This window comes from Hyla sarda, chromosome 9 (assembly GCF_029499605.1).
Source record: "Hyla sarda isolate aHylSar1 chromosome 9, aHylSar1.hap1, whole genome shotgun sequence".
In the NCBI taxonomy this organism is placed as follows: Eukaryota; Metazoa; Chordata; class Amphibia; order Anura; family Hylidae; genus Hyla; species Hyla sarda.
The window spans coordinates 15,145,593-15,160,371 of record NC_079197.1 but is presented as its reverse complement, the minus strand read 5'-3'; the positions used below and the strand labels follow the sequence as shown (position 1 = coordinate 15,160,371).

The 14,779-nt window shown below is 42.8% G+C and overlaps 1 protein-coding gene across 18 annotated transcripts in view; it reads right to left on the bottom strand.

The window, feature by feature from the left end:
* DNM1 (dynamin 1) overlaps positions 1 to 14,779 on the bottom strand; it is a 121,820-nt gene that overhangs the window by 32,659 nt on the left and 74,382 nt on the right. For 10 of the 18 annotated variants that reach the window (XM_056538721.1, XM_056538709.1, XM_056538708.1 and 7 more), the window contains exons 11-14: positions 14,439 to 14,525; positions 11,247 to 11,317; positions 9,915 to 9,966; positions 7,843 to 7,890 (exon numbers count right to left, since the gene is read on the bottom strand). In XM_056538721.1, coding sequence (XP_056394696.1) covers positions 7,843 to 7,890; positions 9,915 to 9,966; positions 11,247 to 11,317; positions 14,439 to 14,525 — 258 coding nt within the window. Of the gene's footprint in view, positions 1 to 7,567; positions 7,580 to 7,842; positions 7,891 to 9,914; positions 9,967 to 11,246; positions 11,318 to 14,438; positions 14,526 to 14,779 lie in introns of all 18 variants that reach the window. The other 8 variants (XM_056538713.1, XM_056538724.1, XM_056538723.1 and 5 more) reach the window with 2 other exon arrangements.

Here is a 14,779-nt window from a genome sequence, read left to right as displayed (position 1 = left end):
TAAGGATTGCAAAAACATGGCTGCTTTCTGCCACAAACAGCGCCACGCCACTCTGCAGGTTGTGTTGGGTATTGCAGCTCAGCTCCGTTCATTTTCAAAGATACAACCCAGACGTGGCGCCGTTTTAGGATGCAGTCAGTCATGCTTTTTTTTAACTCCAACTTGGCTGTTTTCTTACAGAAACAGCACCACACCTGTCCACAGGTTGTGTTTGGTATTGCAGCTCATCCCCATTCACTTCAATAGAGATATGCTGCGTTTTTTGTTTGGTTTTTTTTGGAGCAGAGCTGCGATACCAGATACAACCCACTCCAGTCATGTTTTTCTACTCCTGTACAAGGATTACAAAAACTTGGCTGCTTTCTTGCAGAAACAGCGCCACACCTATCTACAGGCTGTGTTTGGTATTGCTGCTCATTTCCATTCACTTCGATAAAGCGGAGCTGCAATACCAGACGCAACCTATGGACGGGTGTGGGGCGCTGTTTCTGGAGAGCAGCCGAGTTTGTGTAACCCTGTACAAGATGTTATAGACAATGTGGACAGGGGATAATTGTAGAACCATTTCTTATTTTAGATATTACATTCGACCACACGTTAGTAACATGGAGTGAAATGGGCCACCGGCAAGGGCGCAGGTACCATAGAGGAAGGCAACCCCGGGCTGAATGAGGACCACTGGGAAGGTGAGGGTGTAGTGCAGCGTTTCCCAACCAGGGTGCCTCCAGCTGTTGCAAAACTACAACTCCCAGCATGCCCGGACAGCCTTCGGCTGTCCGGGCATGCTGGGAGTTGTAGTTTTGCAACAGCTGGGGGCACCGTGATTGGGAAACACTGGTGTAATGTGATCCTGCCCAATGCCCTCAAACTGTGGAGAACGAGTTTAAGGGTCATTAGTCCATGAAGACGGCCACGTCTTGTGGCGGTTATGGAAGCCCCCCTCTCCTCTCCTCTATGTACGCACCTGCCCATTGGAGTCATGGTTGTCACATCACATTTTATATGAGGCCACATTAGGAAAAAGCTGAGCATGAGTGATGATGGGGGTTATACTGAATTACGTGACGGGACATGGTCGGGAAATGCATGCACATCCATCAGGCGAAAAACAATGCAAATCCATACACAGGCACGAAACGGCGGCCATATTGTTTAGCGCCAAGCCAAGCGATGGAATACAAGAGGCTGCGGAGGTCATCTGAGTTAGTTTATATATCCGGTACGGGGTGAGTGAGACCCTGCAGATCTCACAGCTGTAACCTGAACACTACAGCAGAGCAGATAGCATGGATGGAATTGCAGTCTGTGAGGTAATGAACCCCAGGTCTGTTACCATTGCCATCTAGATGTTCATGCCATAGCAGGGCCTGTTAAAGGGGTACTCCGGTGGAAAACTTTTTTTTTTTACCAACTGGTGCCAGAAAGTTAAACAGATTTGTAAACGACTTCTATTAAAAAATCTTAATCCTTCCAGTACGTATTAGCGGCTGTATACTAGAGAGGAAATGCTTTTCTATTTGGATTTCTCTTCTGTCACCACAGTGCTCTCTGCTGACCTCTGCTGTCCATTTTAGGAACTGTCCAGAGCAGCATATGTTTGCTATGGGGATTTTTTCCTGCTCTGGACAGTTCCTAAAATGGGCAGCAGAGGTCAGCATGTGGTTGTGATAGAATAGAAATCCAAATAGAAAAGCATTTCCTGATAAGTACTGGAAGGATTAAGATTTTTTTAATAGAAGTCATTTACAAATCTGGAAAAAATAAATGGGGCTCAAGGGTCAAAGATATCTGGTTTAAGTTGATTGGTATTTATTAATATAAAATACAAAAAGAACTAAATAGGGATGTACAGGGCCCTTGTACCTCCCCAATTAATTCAATAATACAAAATAAAATATGATAATCCCAATATAAAAACTAAAATTAACTATAAAATTAATAACAACTATAAAATGCAATTTGAGCCTGTATATCAATATGTAGATCTTCTGATCTTGAGGAACAGCACAGTATAAAAGTTCATTCCACAACTCTTGTTTCCAAAGATCTTCAATAAGATAAAATGTATCCGCTACAAATAATCAATTGATGCGGTAGTGCTGTATCCATTCAAACCTTGGCAACTAGATCTCACCAACACAGTGATACAATGTGGCACTTTGTGAGCAGTGAACAGTCACTCAAAATCACTCTTTAAGCATTTCTGCGTATGTCATACATCATAGAAGCCAGTTTGCAATATTTTTCATATAATGCTCACCACTCCGAAATATCACGGATCTCCCTTCAGTATAATTGTGGGGGCCGGCTGTATGACGTCTTGTGGCCGGTGCCTTGCCTCTGTCCGGGATCGTGCTGCTGGAGTCTCGGCCAACTCCTATAATCGCGGCACTTGGTGGTGGGCACCGTTTGGGGGACTGCAGCGCTGTCAAGCGGAGCCCCTTGGTCTGACCAACTTAGAATGATGGTGGTCTGGAGACCTCAAGTCTTTGTTGCAGATGGCCCGATTGGCTTCTCGCTAGTGGTCGTTGCATGCGATAGGCAGAGTGAGTAAATCGGCGGCGTTCCTCGTGCAAAGGTCGCGCGCTCGGAAGATGGTTCACTTGTGATGGATGCCTTAGATCTGGCAAATGATTATTATTCTCTCAGAAGAATGTTCTTTAATGACAGGCTCAATATCGCAATGTCTAAATCGCTGGACGCGTTTCAAAACCTTCCTCGGTTTTTTCTTCAGCAGCGGAACGTTCCGCTGCTGAAGAAAAAACCGAGGAAGGTTTTGAAACGCGTCCAGCGATTTAGACATTGCGATATTGAGCCTGTCATTAAAGAACATTCTTCTGAGAGAATAATAATCATTTGCCAGATCTAAGGCATCCATCACAAGTGAACCATCTTCCGAGCGCGCGACCTTTGCACGAGGAACGCCGCCGATTTACTCACTCTGCCTATCGCATGCAACGACCACTAGCGAGAAGCCAATCGGGCCATCTGCAACAAAGACTTGAGGTCTCCAGACCACCATCATTCTAAGTTGGTCAGACCAAGGGGCTCCGCTTGACAGCGCTGCAGTCCCCCAAACGGTGCCCACCACCAAGTGCCGCGATTATAGGAGTTGGCCGAGACTCCAGCAGCACGATCCCGGACAGAGGCAAGGCACCGGCCACAAGACGTCATACAGCCGGCCCCCACAATTATACTGAAGGGAGATCCGTGATATTTCGGAGTGGTGAGCATTATATGAAAAATATTGCAAACTGGCTTCTATGATGTATGACATACGCAGAAATGCTTAAAGAGTGATTTTGAGTGACTGTTCACTGCTCACAAAGTGCCACATTGTATCACTGTGTTGGTGAGATCTAGTTGCCAAGGTTTGAATGGATACAGCACTACCGCATCAATTGATTATTTGTAGCGGATACATTTTATCTTATTGAAGATCTTTGGAAACAAGAGTTGTGGAATGAACTTTTATACTGTGCTGTTCCTCAAGATCAGAAGATCTACATATTGATATACAGGCTCAAATTGCATTTTATAGTTGTTATTAATTTTATAGTTAATTTTAGTTTTTATATTGGGATTATCATATTTTATTTTGTATTATTTAATTAATTGGGGAGGTACAAGGGCCCTGTACATCCCTATTTAGTTCTTTTTGTATTTTATATTAATAAATACCAATCAACTTAAACCAGATATCTTTGACCCTTGAGCCCCATTTATTTTTTCCATATTGATCCTATTTTTATACACCGTGGGTATAGGTGTGTGTTGGGTTGCTCGGGTCCTTGGTGAATGTCAGATAGACAGGAGCCTCTCCATTTTGTTTATAATCATTTACAAATCTGTCTAACTTTCTGGCACCAGTTGATTTAAAACAAAAAAATAATAATAATTCCACCGGAGGACTCCTTTAAAGGGGTACTGCAGCCAAAATTAACTTTTCCCCTATCCACAGAATAGGGGACAAGAATTTGACTGCGGGGGGGTTAGACCGCTGGGACCTCCTGCAATCTCCAGGATGGGACCCCGCCTTGCTCAGTGAGGAGCGCGTGTCGTCTACCGCTAGACCGTATGTGCTCCATTTTTTTCTATGAAGATTGGCAGTCGGACCCCGAGCAGTCGGACCCCCGCGATCAGCTACTTATTCCCTGTCCTGTGAATGGGGGATAAGTTAATTTTGGCTGCAGTACCCCTTTTACTTTATATGACTAACTCAAAGGGGTTTACTCCACCCTAGACATCTTATCCCCTTGCTGGGAACCCCGAACCCCCTACCCCTCCCCGATCTCTCCTGCAGCACCCCTGTCTTCTGGTGCTCGGAGCTTTGCTTTGCTTCGTGCCTGATGACTGGTGATACACGGGCCGGAGTATCGTCACATCACGCCCCACCTCGTGCCAATATGCCCCGCCCCCTCAATACAAGTCTATGGGAGGGGGCGTGACGTCACAATCCTCCGGCCCCTGTATCGCCAGTCATCAGGCACGAAGCGAAGCTCCGTGCACCAGATGACAGGGGTGCTGCAGGAGAGATCGGGATAAGGGATAAGATGTCTAGGGGCAGAGTACCCCTTTAAGGGAGTGCCCCACTACTGCTCTTATAGGGCACATGAACATCATGGGGGTTTCATACCAGCTCCAAGCATATCCCTCCAAAACACAAGCAGGGTCCCTTCAGCTGTTGCAAAACTACAACTCCCAGCATGCCCGGACAGCCTGCGGCTGTCCGGGCATGCTGGGAGTTGTAGTTTTGCAACAGCTGAAGGGACCCTGCTTAGGAAATACTGCTTTACTATGAGTGTAGTGATGATCAGCTTTCCTAAAACTCTGAATGGCACATACATTTCAGATTCGTGAAAAATCCACAGTGTTTTTTTGTTTTTTTTTGCATTGTGGACAATGGATGAAGTACATTTATAATTATACCTCAGTCATTGTCCACAATGCAAAAAAAAATACTGTGGCATAAATTGGAGGTTCATGTCTGAGAATACCCCAACCTCTACCTCTATGGCAGTGTTTCCCAACCAGGGTGCCTCCAGCTGTTGCAAAACTACAACTCCCAGCGTGCCCGGACAGCCAACAGCATGCTGGGAGTTGTAGTTTTGCAACAGCTGAAGGGACCCTGGTTGGGAAACACTGCCTTAGAGGGAGAGGTTGGGGTATTCTCAGACATGAACCTCCAATGTATGCCAATAATTGATTCGTGAAAAAAATCCACAGCGTTATTTTTTTTTTTTGCGGAATCAGCTGCAAAAAAATTGCCGTATTTTTTTTTGCAGTTTGTGAACTTGGTGGTAAACAGAGAACTTGTCCTCTTTTCATATCTGTTTTTGGCTTTGTTTTAAAAAAAATTGCATCTGTTAAACCTGAACATGTGAAGGTAGCCTTAGGGTGAGTAGCTCATATAATCCATATTCCACATGCGTATTTTATCTAAATTCCCCAAAAGTCAACAGTAATTTACCCGCCATTACGTGGATTGACTCTAGAGCTGGATTTGCAAGGAACGTCTGGATATTATGCTAATACTATGATGGCCCTCCCCCTTCCCCCAGGTTAATAATGGAGCATCATGACCTGAATCACGATGCGGGCGGTTATTATTGTGGCTATCTTTTGCGCAGTGAATATAAGGAAAAGGAACAAGAGGAGAAGGAGATGAGGACACACAGGGTTGGGGGGGCTGAGCACGAGGAGACGGTGCATCTGGGCCTGCGCAGAGTCCATTTAAAGAGATACCACCCCTTTTAATGGGGGTCCTGACAATGTTGCATACGTCTGTGTTCTTCACCAGTCACCTCAGCAATTGAAATGTTATGTGAGAAAACATTTTACACTGACATATAAAAGCCATACCAGTGGACGTTACTTATATAAACGTCCCCTCCCAAGTCAATGACTGACAACAATTTCTGGGAAACCCAGGTGACAGCCAATATGGCCGCCGCTACAGCTATGGCACTACGACAGGGGGCGTCATCCTGCTTTTCGTACAGGTGGGAAATGTATCAGTGAATCGCTGAGACATGGATTCCACACAACTTTTTTGCCTGTCAATTTTGTGGTGTTTTTTGTTTTGTTTTTTTAAATAAAGTTGGGTAGATTTATCAAAAGCTGTGCAGATGAAAAGTTGACCAGTTGCCCATAGCAACCAATCAGACGGCTTCTTTAATTGTTCAGAGGACTTTTTAAACATGATAGAAACAATTTTTTGTTTTGTTTTGTTTTTTAAATAAAGTTGGGTAGATTTATCAAAATCAGTGCAGATGAAGAGTTGACCAGTTGCCCATAGCAACCAATCAGACGGCTTCTTTATTTGTTCAGTGGACTTTTTAAACATGATAGAAATGATTTTTTGCTTTGTTTTGTTTTTTAAATAAAGTTGGGTAGATTTATCAAAATCAGTGCAGATGAAGAGTTGACCAGTTGCCCATAGCAACCATCAGATCGCTTCTTTAATTTTTTTCAGAGGACTTTTTAAACATGATAGAAGCAATCTGATTGGTTGCTATGGGCAACTGGTCATCTTTTGATCTGCACAGGTTTTGATAAATTTCCCCCCTACTGGGTTTTAGTATAGGGGTTTTACATTGTGCTTCCTTCATGTGACCCATCATGTGACTGAACTATTGCTATTGAAGAATTGGGGAACGCCTATTAAAAACGCCAATTTCAGAAGTCTATAGGTGAAAAATTGCCAAGATTTTCTTAAGAAAAAAACAAAAACACCATACCCTAAACATGCTGTGATTTTGAAAGCCTTGAAAAAAACACCACGAAAAAAAAAACGCAGGAAAAAAAAAAAAAGCGCCATGTGGGGCTCATGTGGGGTTTGGCCCCCGAACAAAAAAAAGTGGGCCGTTTTTGGGGCGTTTGTCTTTTTTTTCATCCCGGACTTGGGAGGGCTCTCTTTACAGGCAGCTGAAAGCTGTAGAGGGCCATGTTCAAAAGGCAACATTTTTGTGAGATGTCTGTCAAGAAAATGGACATTCCGCAAACAGCGGGCGCCAGCAGGACATGCCAGTGCTAGGACTGCTCGGAAATGCGCCATCTCCATGTCCTAATGGTTTCCGCAGAAGGAAATGACATTTCAATTCTTTCTTTGGAGGCGGGAATTAGAATTTCCACAGCAGATGTTTCTGCCGTGGAAATTCCGCTGGGTCTTCGGTGTAGCAGAATCTCTTTAAAAAAATAAAATAAAATGGGACTCTGCTGCAATAGGATTTTCATGTGGAATTTTTCGCACAGAAATTCCGTTGTGGGAACAAGGCCGACCAGGGTTTCCCAACCGGTTGTGCCTCCAGTTATTCAAAAACTATAACTTAAAGCCACCGGCTGTCCAGGCATGCTGGGAGTTGTAGTTTTGCAACAGCTGGAGGCACCCTGGTTGGAAAAATACTGCTGCAGAAGTTATTAACCATGGTGCTTGTCACTCAGGTTTCCCAGAAAAAAAGGGGGAATATGTAATTTAAGGACTTGAGTATTAGGGTCGATGGTGGGGGTCTGCGTATGGCTGCCCTGATGCACTTCCTCCTTCTTCAGCCGCTGCCTGACTACTCACCAGGATCTCATCCTGCACAGGGTAACCATAACAAGAGCAGCAGAGTGGACAGGAGAGATGGGAGCAGAAGAAGAGGGATATACATTACTAGCAGCGCGGGTGCAGAACCATATATGAGTCGCTGCGGATTCCACAGCCCGTGCATGACATGCCCATCTGGCCATTCTCGCCTCACGCACACACACGCCAAGCCTGCCGACCAAGATGTGCTTGCACTGTAGATGGCCGCAGCTTAATGACATGGACGGCCCAGACACTGCCAGGCATGATATTACCTCACATAATCTTAAATGTGTTACATTTAGGCTGCAGATCTCTTCTTGCTGGTGGAAAAAAAATGCCATGACAATTTTTATTTATTTTTTATTTTTTTTTATTGGAAGGGGGCGCTGTTGCATTGGTGTCTATGGCAAATATTTTATCATGTCAATGGTGAAAAGTGGCACTGCATGCTAAAACTGCAATGGGGAAGCATTGAACGGAAATAATAGTTGATACATTTAAATCCATAATTATATTTGCATATATATATATATATATATATATATATATATATATATATATTTGCATATCCACATATATAATGCATGAGGCCTAAGGAATATGCACTACGGAAGATGACCCCTGTTATTGCTATTGGACTTGTGTAGAGGGGATAACCCATGCTAAAGTTATGCCATTATGCCCAATACTGATGTTTCCCAACCAGCATGCCTCCAGCTGTTGCAAAACTGCAACTCCCAGCATGCCCGGACAGCCTTTGGCTGTCCAGGCATGCTGGAAGTTGTAGTTTTGCAACAGCTGGAGGCACACTGGTTGGGGAAACACTGCCCTATACTGTGTTAACACACTGTACACAATGGCCCTGATTTACTAAGAGTGGAGTGTAGGTTTCTTTGTGGGTTTTAATGCCCTAAAAAAAAAAATCCATGGTAAAAAATTTCGGGAACACGCCCCTTTTCGGTGGTCACGCCCCCACCTTTCACAGCGACCACGCTCCTTTTGGGTTTTCTGAGTAAAATGAAGAGTTTGTCAAGTTTTTTTTCAATCCTGGCGCAATGCGCCAGAATCTGGCACACGACCCAACAAAACATTTTGGGTTTACAAAAGTAAATCAGGGCCAATGGAGGGGAATTAGACCATTGGTTCTTCTGCAAGGAATGGGGGATGTAGAAGTTACAAACCCTCCTGTCCTGCATAATGGTTAGTCTTATGGTGCATGGTATCATCACCTGGCACAATGGAGCAGACCAACGCTCTCACCGTGTGCCTATGGGTGCCTAAGTTCTCTACACACCCTCCCCCTATTTAAGGGACCTGCTATGTGTACATGGTTATAATACAGTGATCCCTCAACTTACAATGGCCTCAACATACAATAGTTTCAACATACAATGGTCTTTTCTGGACCATTGTAACTTGAAACCAGACTCAACATACAATTCTACGGACAGTCCAGATCTGCGAAACATGTCAATGGCTGGAAGAACCGACCAATCAGAATGGACATTTACTGGTAAGACCCCTGTATTACTGAAGTGTATGCACTGACTGGTGTCTGGTAGCGCCCCATACAGTACAGGGAGGTATTACATGTTCTGTACTACTCTTTACCTATATTACTGAAGTGTATGCACTGACTGGTGTCTGGTAGCGCCCCCTACAGTACAGGGAGGTATCACATGTTCTGTACTCTTTACCTGTATTACTGAAGTGTATGCACTGACTGGTGTCTGGTAGAGCCCCCTATAGTACAGGGAGGTATTACATGTTCTGTACTACTCTTTACCTGTATTACTGAAGTATATGCACTGACTGGTGTCTGGTAGCGCCCCCTACAGTACAGGGAGGTATTACGTGTTCTGTACTCTTTACCTGTACCAGGGTTAGCTGCTCCTTTGGACACCAGGTGAGGGCGGCTCCATTACTTTTTTAGGACACTGTGTACTGTACAGGACCCTGAAGAAGCTCCTGTCCTCTACATAGACAGTGATTACAGCTCCCAGCAGATCTTTATTATGGAAGGATTTGCTTTATCTATATTAGTTATCTAATTATTTTTCTTTAATCCTCACTTTTTCTTATTTTTGGATGACATTTTGGTGGGTTCAGAACCAATTACCAGGTTTCCATAGAGTTCTGGTCTCAACATACAATGGTCATCCTGGAACCAATCAATATTGTAAGTTGAGGGACCACTGTAGTGGTAAGAAGGTGGATTTGGAACAGTCTTGTCTGGCCAACTTACACAGTGCAAACTTCATGTAGGTTCTATGTATGAGTATTAACAGGCATCAGCTGTAAGATTCAGGCATCAGGCATACATAGAGCAATAGACGGTTCTCACCTGGTTCCCGGATGCTTTTTTCTTATTCATTTGGCTGCTCCTCTGCTGCGCACTACAATGAAAAGCACATGATCTGGTTACCTGTCTCTACAGATCCTCCTGGAACGAGGTTCCTTCATTCAAATGGAAGAGATTTGTAGGACATATAACAATGGCTTGTGTGACCAGGAATAAACATGTAAATTCTTTTGGTGGAATTCTGTGCAGACTGCATTGCCGTCAATGAGGATGGTGCAGGTCTGCGCGGCCCTAGTGCTGTTTAACATTGGCGGTGGATGCGGCATTCAGAATATCTGCCCGGAGGCATTTTTCATAGTTTAAATGCACCCTAAATGGTTGAACATGGTGGACTTAGGTAAACTAACTTTGTAACTCTGACGAAGGAAAAGGAAAGTAGAGGAAAGAAACAAAAGAAAAGGGGTAAGGAAAGGAAAGATGATAAAAGTAGAAAGAGAGGGAAAGGAAGCAAGAGGAAAGGAGACAAGAGGAAAGGTGGTGGTGAAAAAGGAAAGGCAAAAGAAAATGGGTAAGGAAAGAGGAAAGGGAAAAGAAAGGAAGGGAAAAGAAAGGAAGGGAAAGGGGGAAGCGGAAAGGAAAAGATAGAGGATAGGAAGTTAAAACAAAAGAAGGAAAAGCAAGAAGGATGGAAGATGAAAGGAAAAGAAAAGAAGGAGGATGGGGAGGAAAGAAATAGGAAAGGAAACAGAAAAGAAACAGAAAAGAAAACAAAAGGGGTAAGGAGTGAAAATGGAAATATGAAGGAGGTATAAATGAATGAGAAAGAGAGGAAGAAAGGAAGGGAAAGGAGGTGAGAGGAAAAGAATTGGAAGAGGATGGTAAAATAAAGGAAATGCAAAAGAAAATGGGCAAGGAAAGAGGAAAGGAAAAGAAAGGTAGGAAAGAAAGGAAAGAAATGGGGGAGACGAAAGGAAAAGAAAGATGGAGAGAAACGAAAAGGAAAGCAGGAAAGGAAGAGAAAACAGTAAAGGAAATAAATGAAAAGCAAAATAAAGAGGATAAAGGGTGGAATGGAGATGAGAGAGAGAAAATTAATAAGAAAGAAAGGAAGGAAATAAGAGGAGAGGAAAGGGCAAGGAAAGAAAAGATGAATGGAAAGGAAAAGAAAGAAAACGGATAGGAGATCAAAGAAAAGGGGGGAAAAAGATGAATAAGGAAAAGAAAGGAAATGAATCCTTAGCACTAATCACTATAAATCTGTCCCCTATATACAGGACTATGAAAGAAGGAAGAAGAGAATGTTCCTATGTAACATGTAGCAGAGTATTCATTGGTGGACACATGACATGTGATGTACTGTGACTGCAGGCTTACTTAGCAAAGCCAATGAAATCTTCATGGTTTGTGTTCATGTAGGCAAGTTCAATGTCAATCAGCAGCATAACCTGTGTGGAAGGAGAATAGACCAAAATGAATCTGTACAAGGCAAGATATCATTTCTGTAGAGACATGTTTATTGTATATATACAGTATATCCCATACGTGAGTCCACCCCTCACATTATATACAGTATATCCCATAAGTGAGTCCACCCCTCAGATTATATATACAGTATATCCCATAAGTGAGTCCACCCCTCACATTATATACAGTATATCCCATAAGTGACTCCACCCCTCACATTATATATACAGTATATCCCATACGTGAGTCCACCCCTCACATTATATATACAGTATCTCCCATAAGTGACTCCACCCCTCACATTATATATACAGTATATCCCATAAGTGAGTCCACCCCTCACATTATATACAGTATCTCCCATAAGTGACTCCACCCCTCACATTATATATACAGTATATCCCATAAGTGACTCCACCCCTCCCATTATATATACAATATCTCCCATAAGTGACTCCACCCCTCACATTATATATACAGTATATCCCATAAGTGACTCCACCCCTCCCATTATATATACAGTATATCCCATAAGTGACTCCACCCCTCACATTATATATACAGTATATCCTATAAGAGAGTCCACCCCTCACATTATATATACAGTATATCCCATAAGTGAGTCCACCCCTCACATTATATATACAGTATATCCCATAAGTGACTCCACCCCTCACATTATATATACAGTATATCCCATAAGTGACTCCACCCCTCCCATTATATATACAATATCTCCCATAAGTGACTCCACCCCTCACATTATATATACAGTATATCCCATAAGTGACTCCACCCCTCCCATTATATATACAATATCTCCCATAAGTGACTCCACCCCTCACATTATATATACAGTATATCCCATAAGTGACTCCACCCCTCCCATTATATATACAATATCTCCCATAAGTGAGTCCACCCCTCACATTATATATACAGTATATCCCATAAGTGACTCCACCCCTCCCATTATATATACAATATCTCCCATAAGTGACTCCACCCCTCACATTATATATACAGTATATCCCATAAGTGAGTCCAGCCCTCACATTATATATACAGTATCTCCCATAAGTGACTCCACCCCTCACATTATATATACAGTATATCCCATACGTGAGTCCACCCCTCACATTATATACAGTATATCCCATAAGTGACTCCACCCCTCACATTATATACAGTATATCCCATAAGTGACTCCACCCCTGACATTATATATACAGTATATCCCATAAGTGACTCCACCCCTCACATTATATATACAGTATATCCCATAAGTGAGTCCACCCCTCACATTATATATACAGTTTCTCCCATAAGTGACTCCACCCCTCACATTATATACAGTATATCCCGTAAGTGAGTCCACCCCTCACATTATATACAGTATATCCCATAAGTGACTCCACCCCTCACATTATATATACAGTATATCCCATAAGTGACTCCACCCCTCACATTATATATACAGTATATCCCATACGTGAGTCCACCCCTCACATTATATACAGTATATCCCATAAGTGAGTCCACCCCTCAGATTATATATACAGTATATCCCATAAGTGACTCCACCCCCACATTATATATACAGTATATCCCATAAGTGACTCCACCCCTCACATTATATATACAGTATATCCCACAAGTGACTCCACCCCTCACATTATACACAGAATATCCCATAAGTGACTCCACCCCTCACATTATATACAGTATATCCCATAAGTGACTCCACCCCTCAGATTATATATACAGTATATCCCATAAGTGACTCCACCCCCACATTATATATACAGTATATCCCATAAGTGACTCCACCCCTCACATTATATATACAGTATATCCCATAAGTGAGTCCACCCCTCACATTATATACAGTATATCCCATAAGTGAGTCCACCCCTCACATTATATATACAGTATATCCTATAAGTGAGTCCACCCCTCACATTATATACAGTATATCCTATAAGTGAGTCCACCCCTCACATTATATACAGTATATCCCATAAGTGACTCCACCCCTCACATTATATATACAGTATATCCCATAAGTGACTCCACCCCTCACATTATATATACAATATCTCCCATAAGTGAGTCCACCCCTCACATTATATATACAGTATATCCCATAAGTGAGTCCACCCCTCACATTATATATACAGTATATCCCATAAGTGAGTCCACCCCTCACATTATATATACAGTATATCCCATAAGTGAGTCCACCCCTCACATTATATATACAGTATATCCCATAAGTGAGTCCACCCCTCACATTATATACAGTATATCCCATAAGTGAGTCCACCCCTCACATTATATACAGTATATCCCATAAGTGACTCCACCCCTCACATTATATATACAGTATCTCCCATAAGTGAGTCCACCCCTCACATTATATACAGTATATCCCATAAGTGACTCCACCCCTCACATTATATATACAGTATATCCCATAAGTGACTCCACCCCTCACATTATATATAGTATATCCCATAAGTGAGTCCACCCCTCACATTATATATACAGTATATCCCATAAGTGAGTCCACCCCTCACATTATATATACAGTATATCCCATAAGTGAGTCCACCCCTCACATTATATACAGTATCTCCCATAAGTGACTCCACCCCTCACATTATATATAGTATATCCCATAAGTGAGTCCACCCCTCACATTATATATATACAGTATCTCCCATAAGTGAGTCCACCCCTCACATTATATATAGTATATCCCATAAGTGAGTCCACCCCTCACATTATATATACAGTATATCCCATAAGTGAGTCCACCCCTTACATTATATATACAGTATCTCCCATAAGTGACCCCACCCCTCACATTATATATATACAGTATCTCCCATAAGTGACTCCACCCCTCACATTTTCATAAATATTTTTTTCTTTTTATGTGAACCTGAGAACCAGTACCCAACAACATTGCCAAGGTTTTTCACGGTCGCCACATTAGATACAAACAAACTAAGGAAACGTATGTATAGTGTCCACATGACTACCACCAGAAGACCCTGGTTGGGACGAGCACCCCTCCATTCCACCCCAGATTCTTACTTGGTCTTTTGTGCGCCCCTCTCTCTCCCGGATGTGTGTGGTGACAATCCTCTCCATCTCCTCCCGTAGATGTGGGTACTGACTTAGCTGGGGAAAGAAACACAGATCGGTGTGGGTGAAAATGTCTCAAGTCAATAACGCACAAGACTTTAAAATACGAAACCAATAAGAAAAGCAACCATGCTACCTTATGGCATCTATCAAGGACTTAGATAGTATGGAGGTGGGTCCTGAAGCTGCATTTTGGACACCCAAGGTAACTTTGGCCCTATTCCACTTTTCTATGGGTGGCTTGAACCTATACACGGACTCTCCCCATTTACAGGGTCAGCAAAATAGTA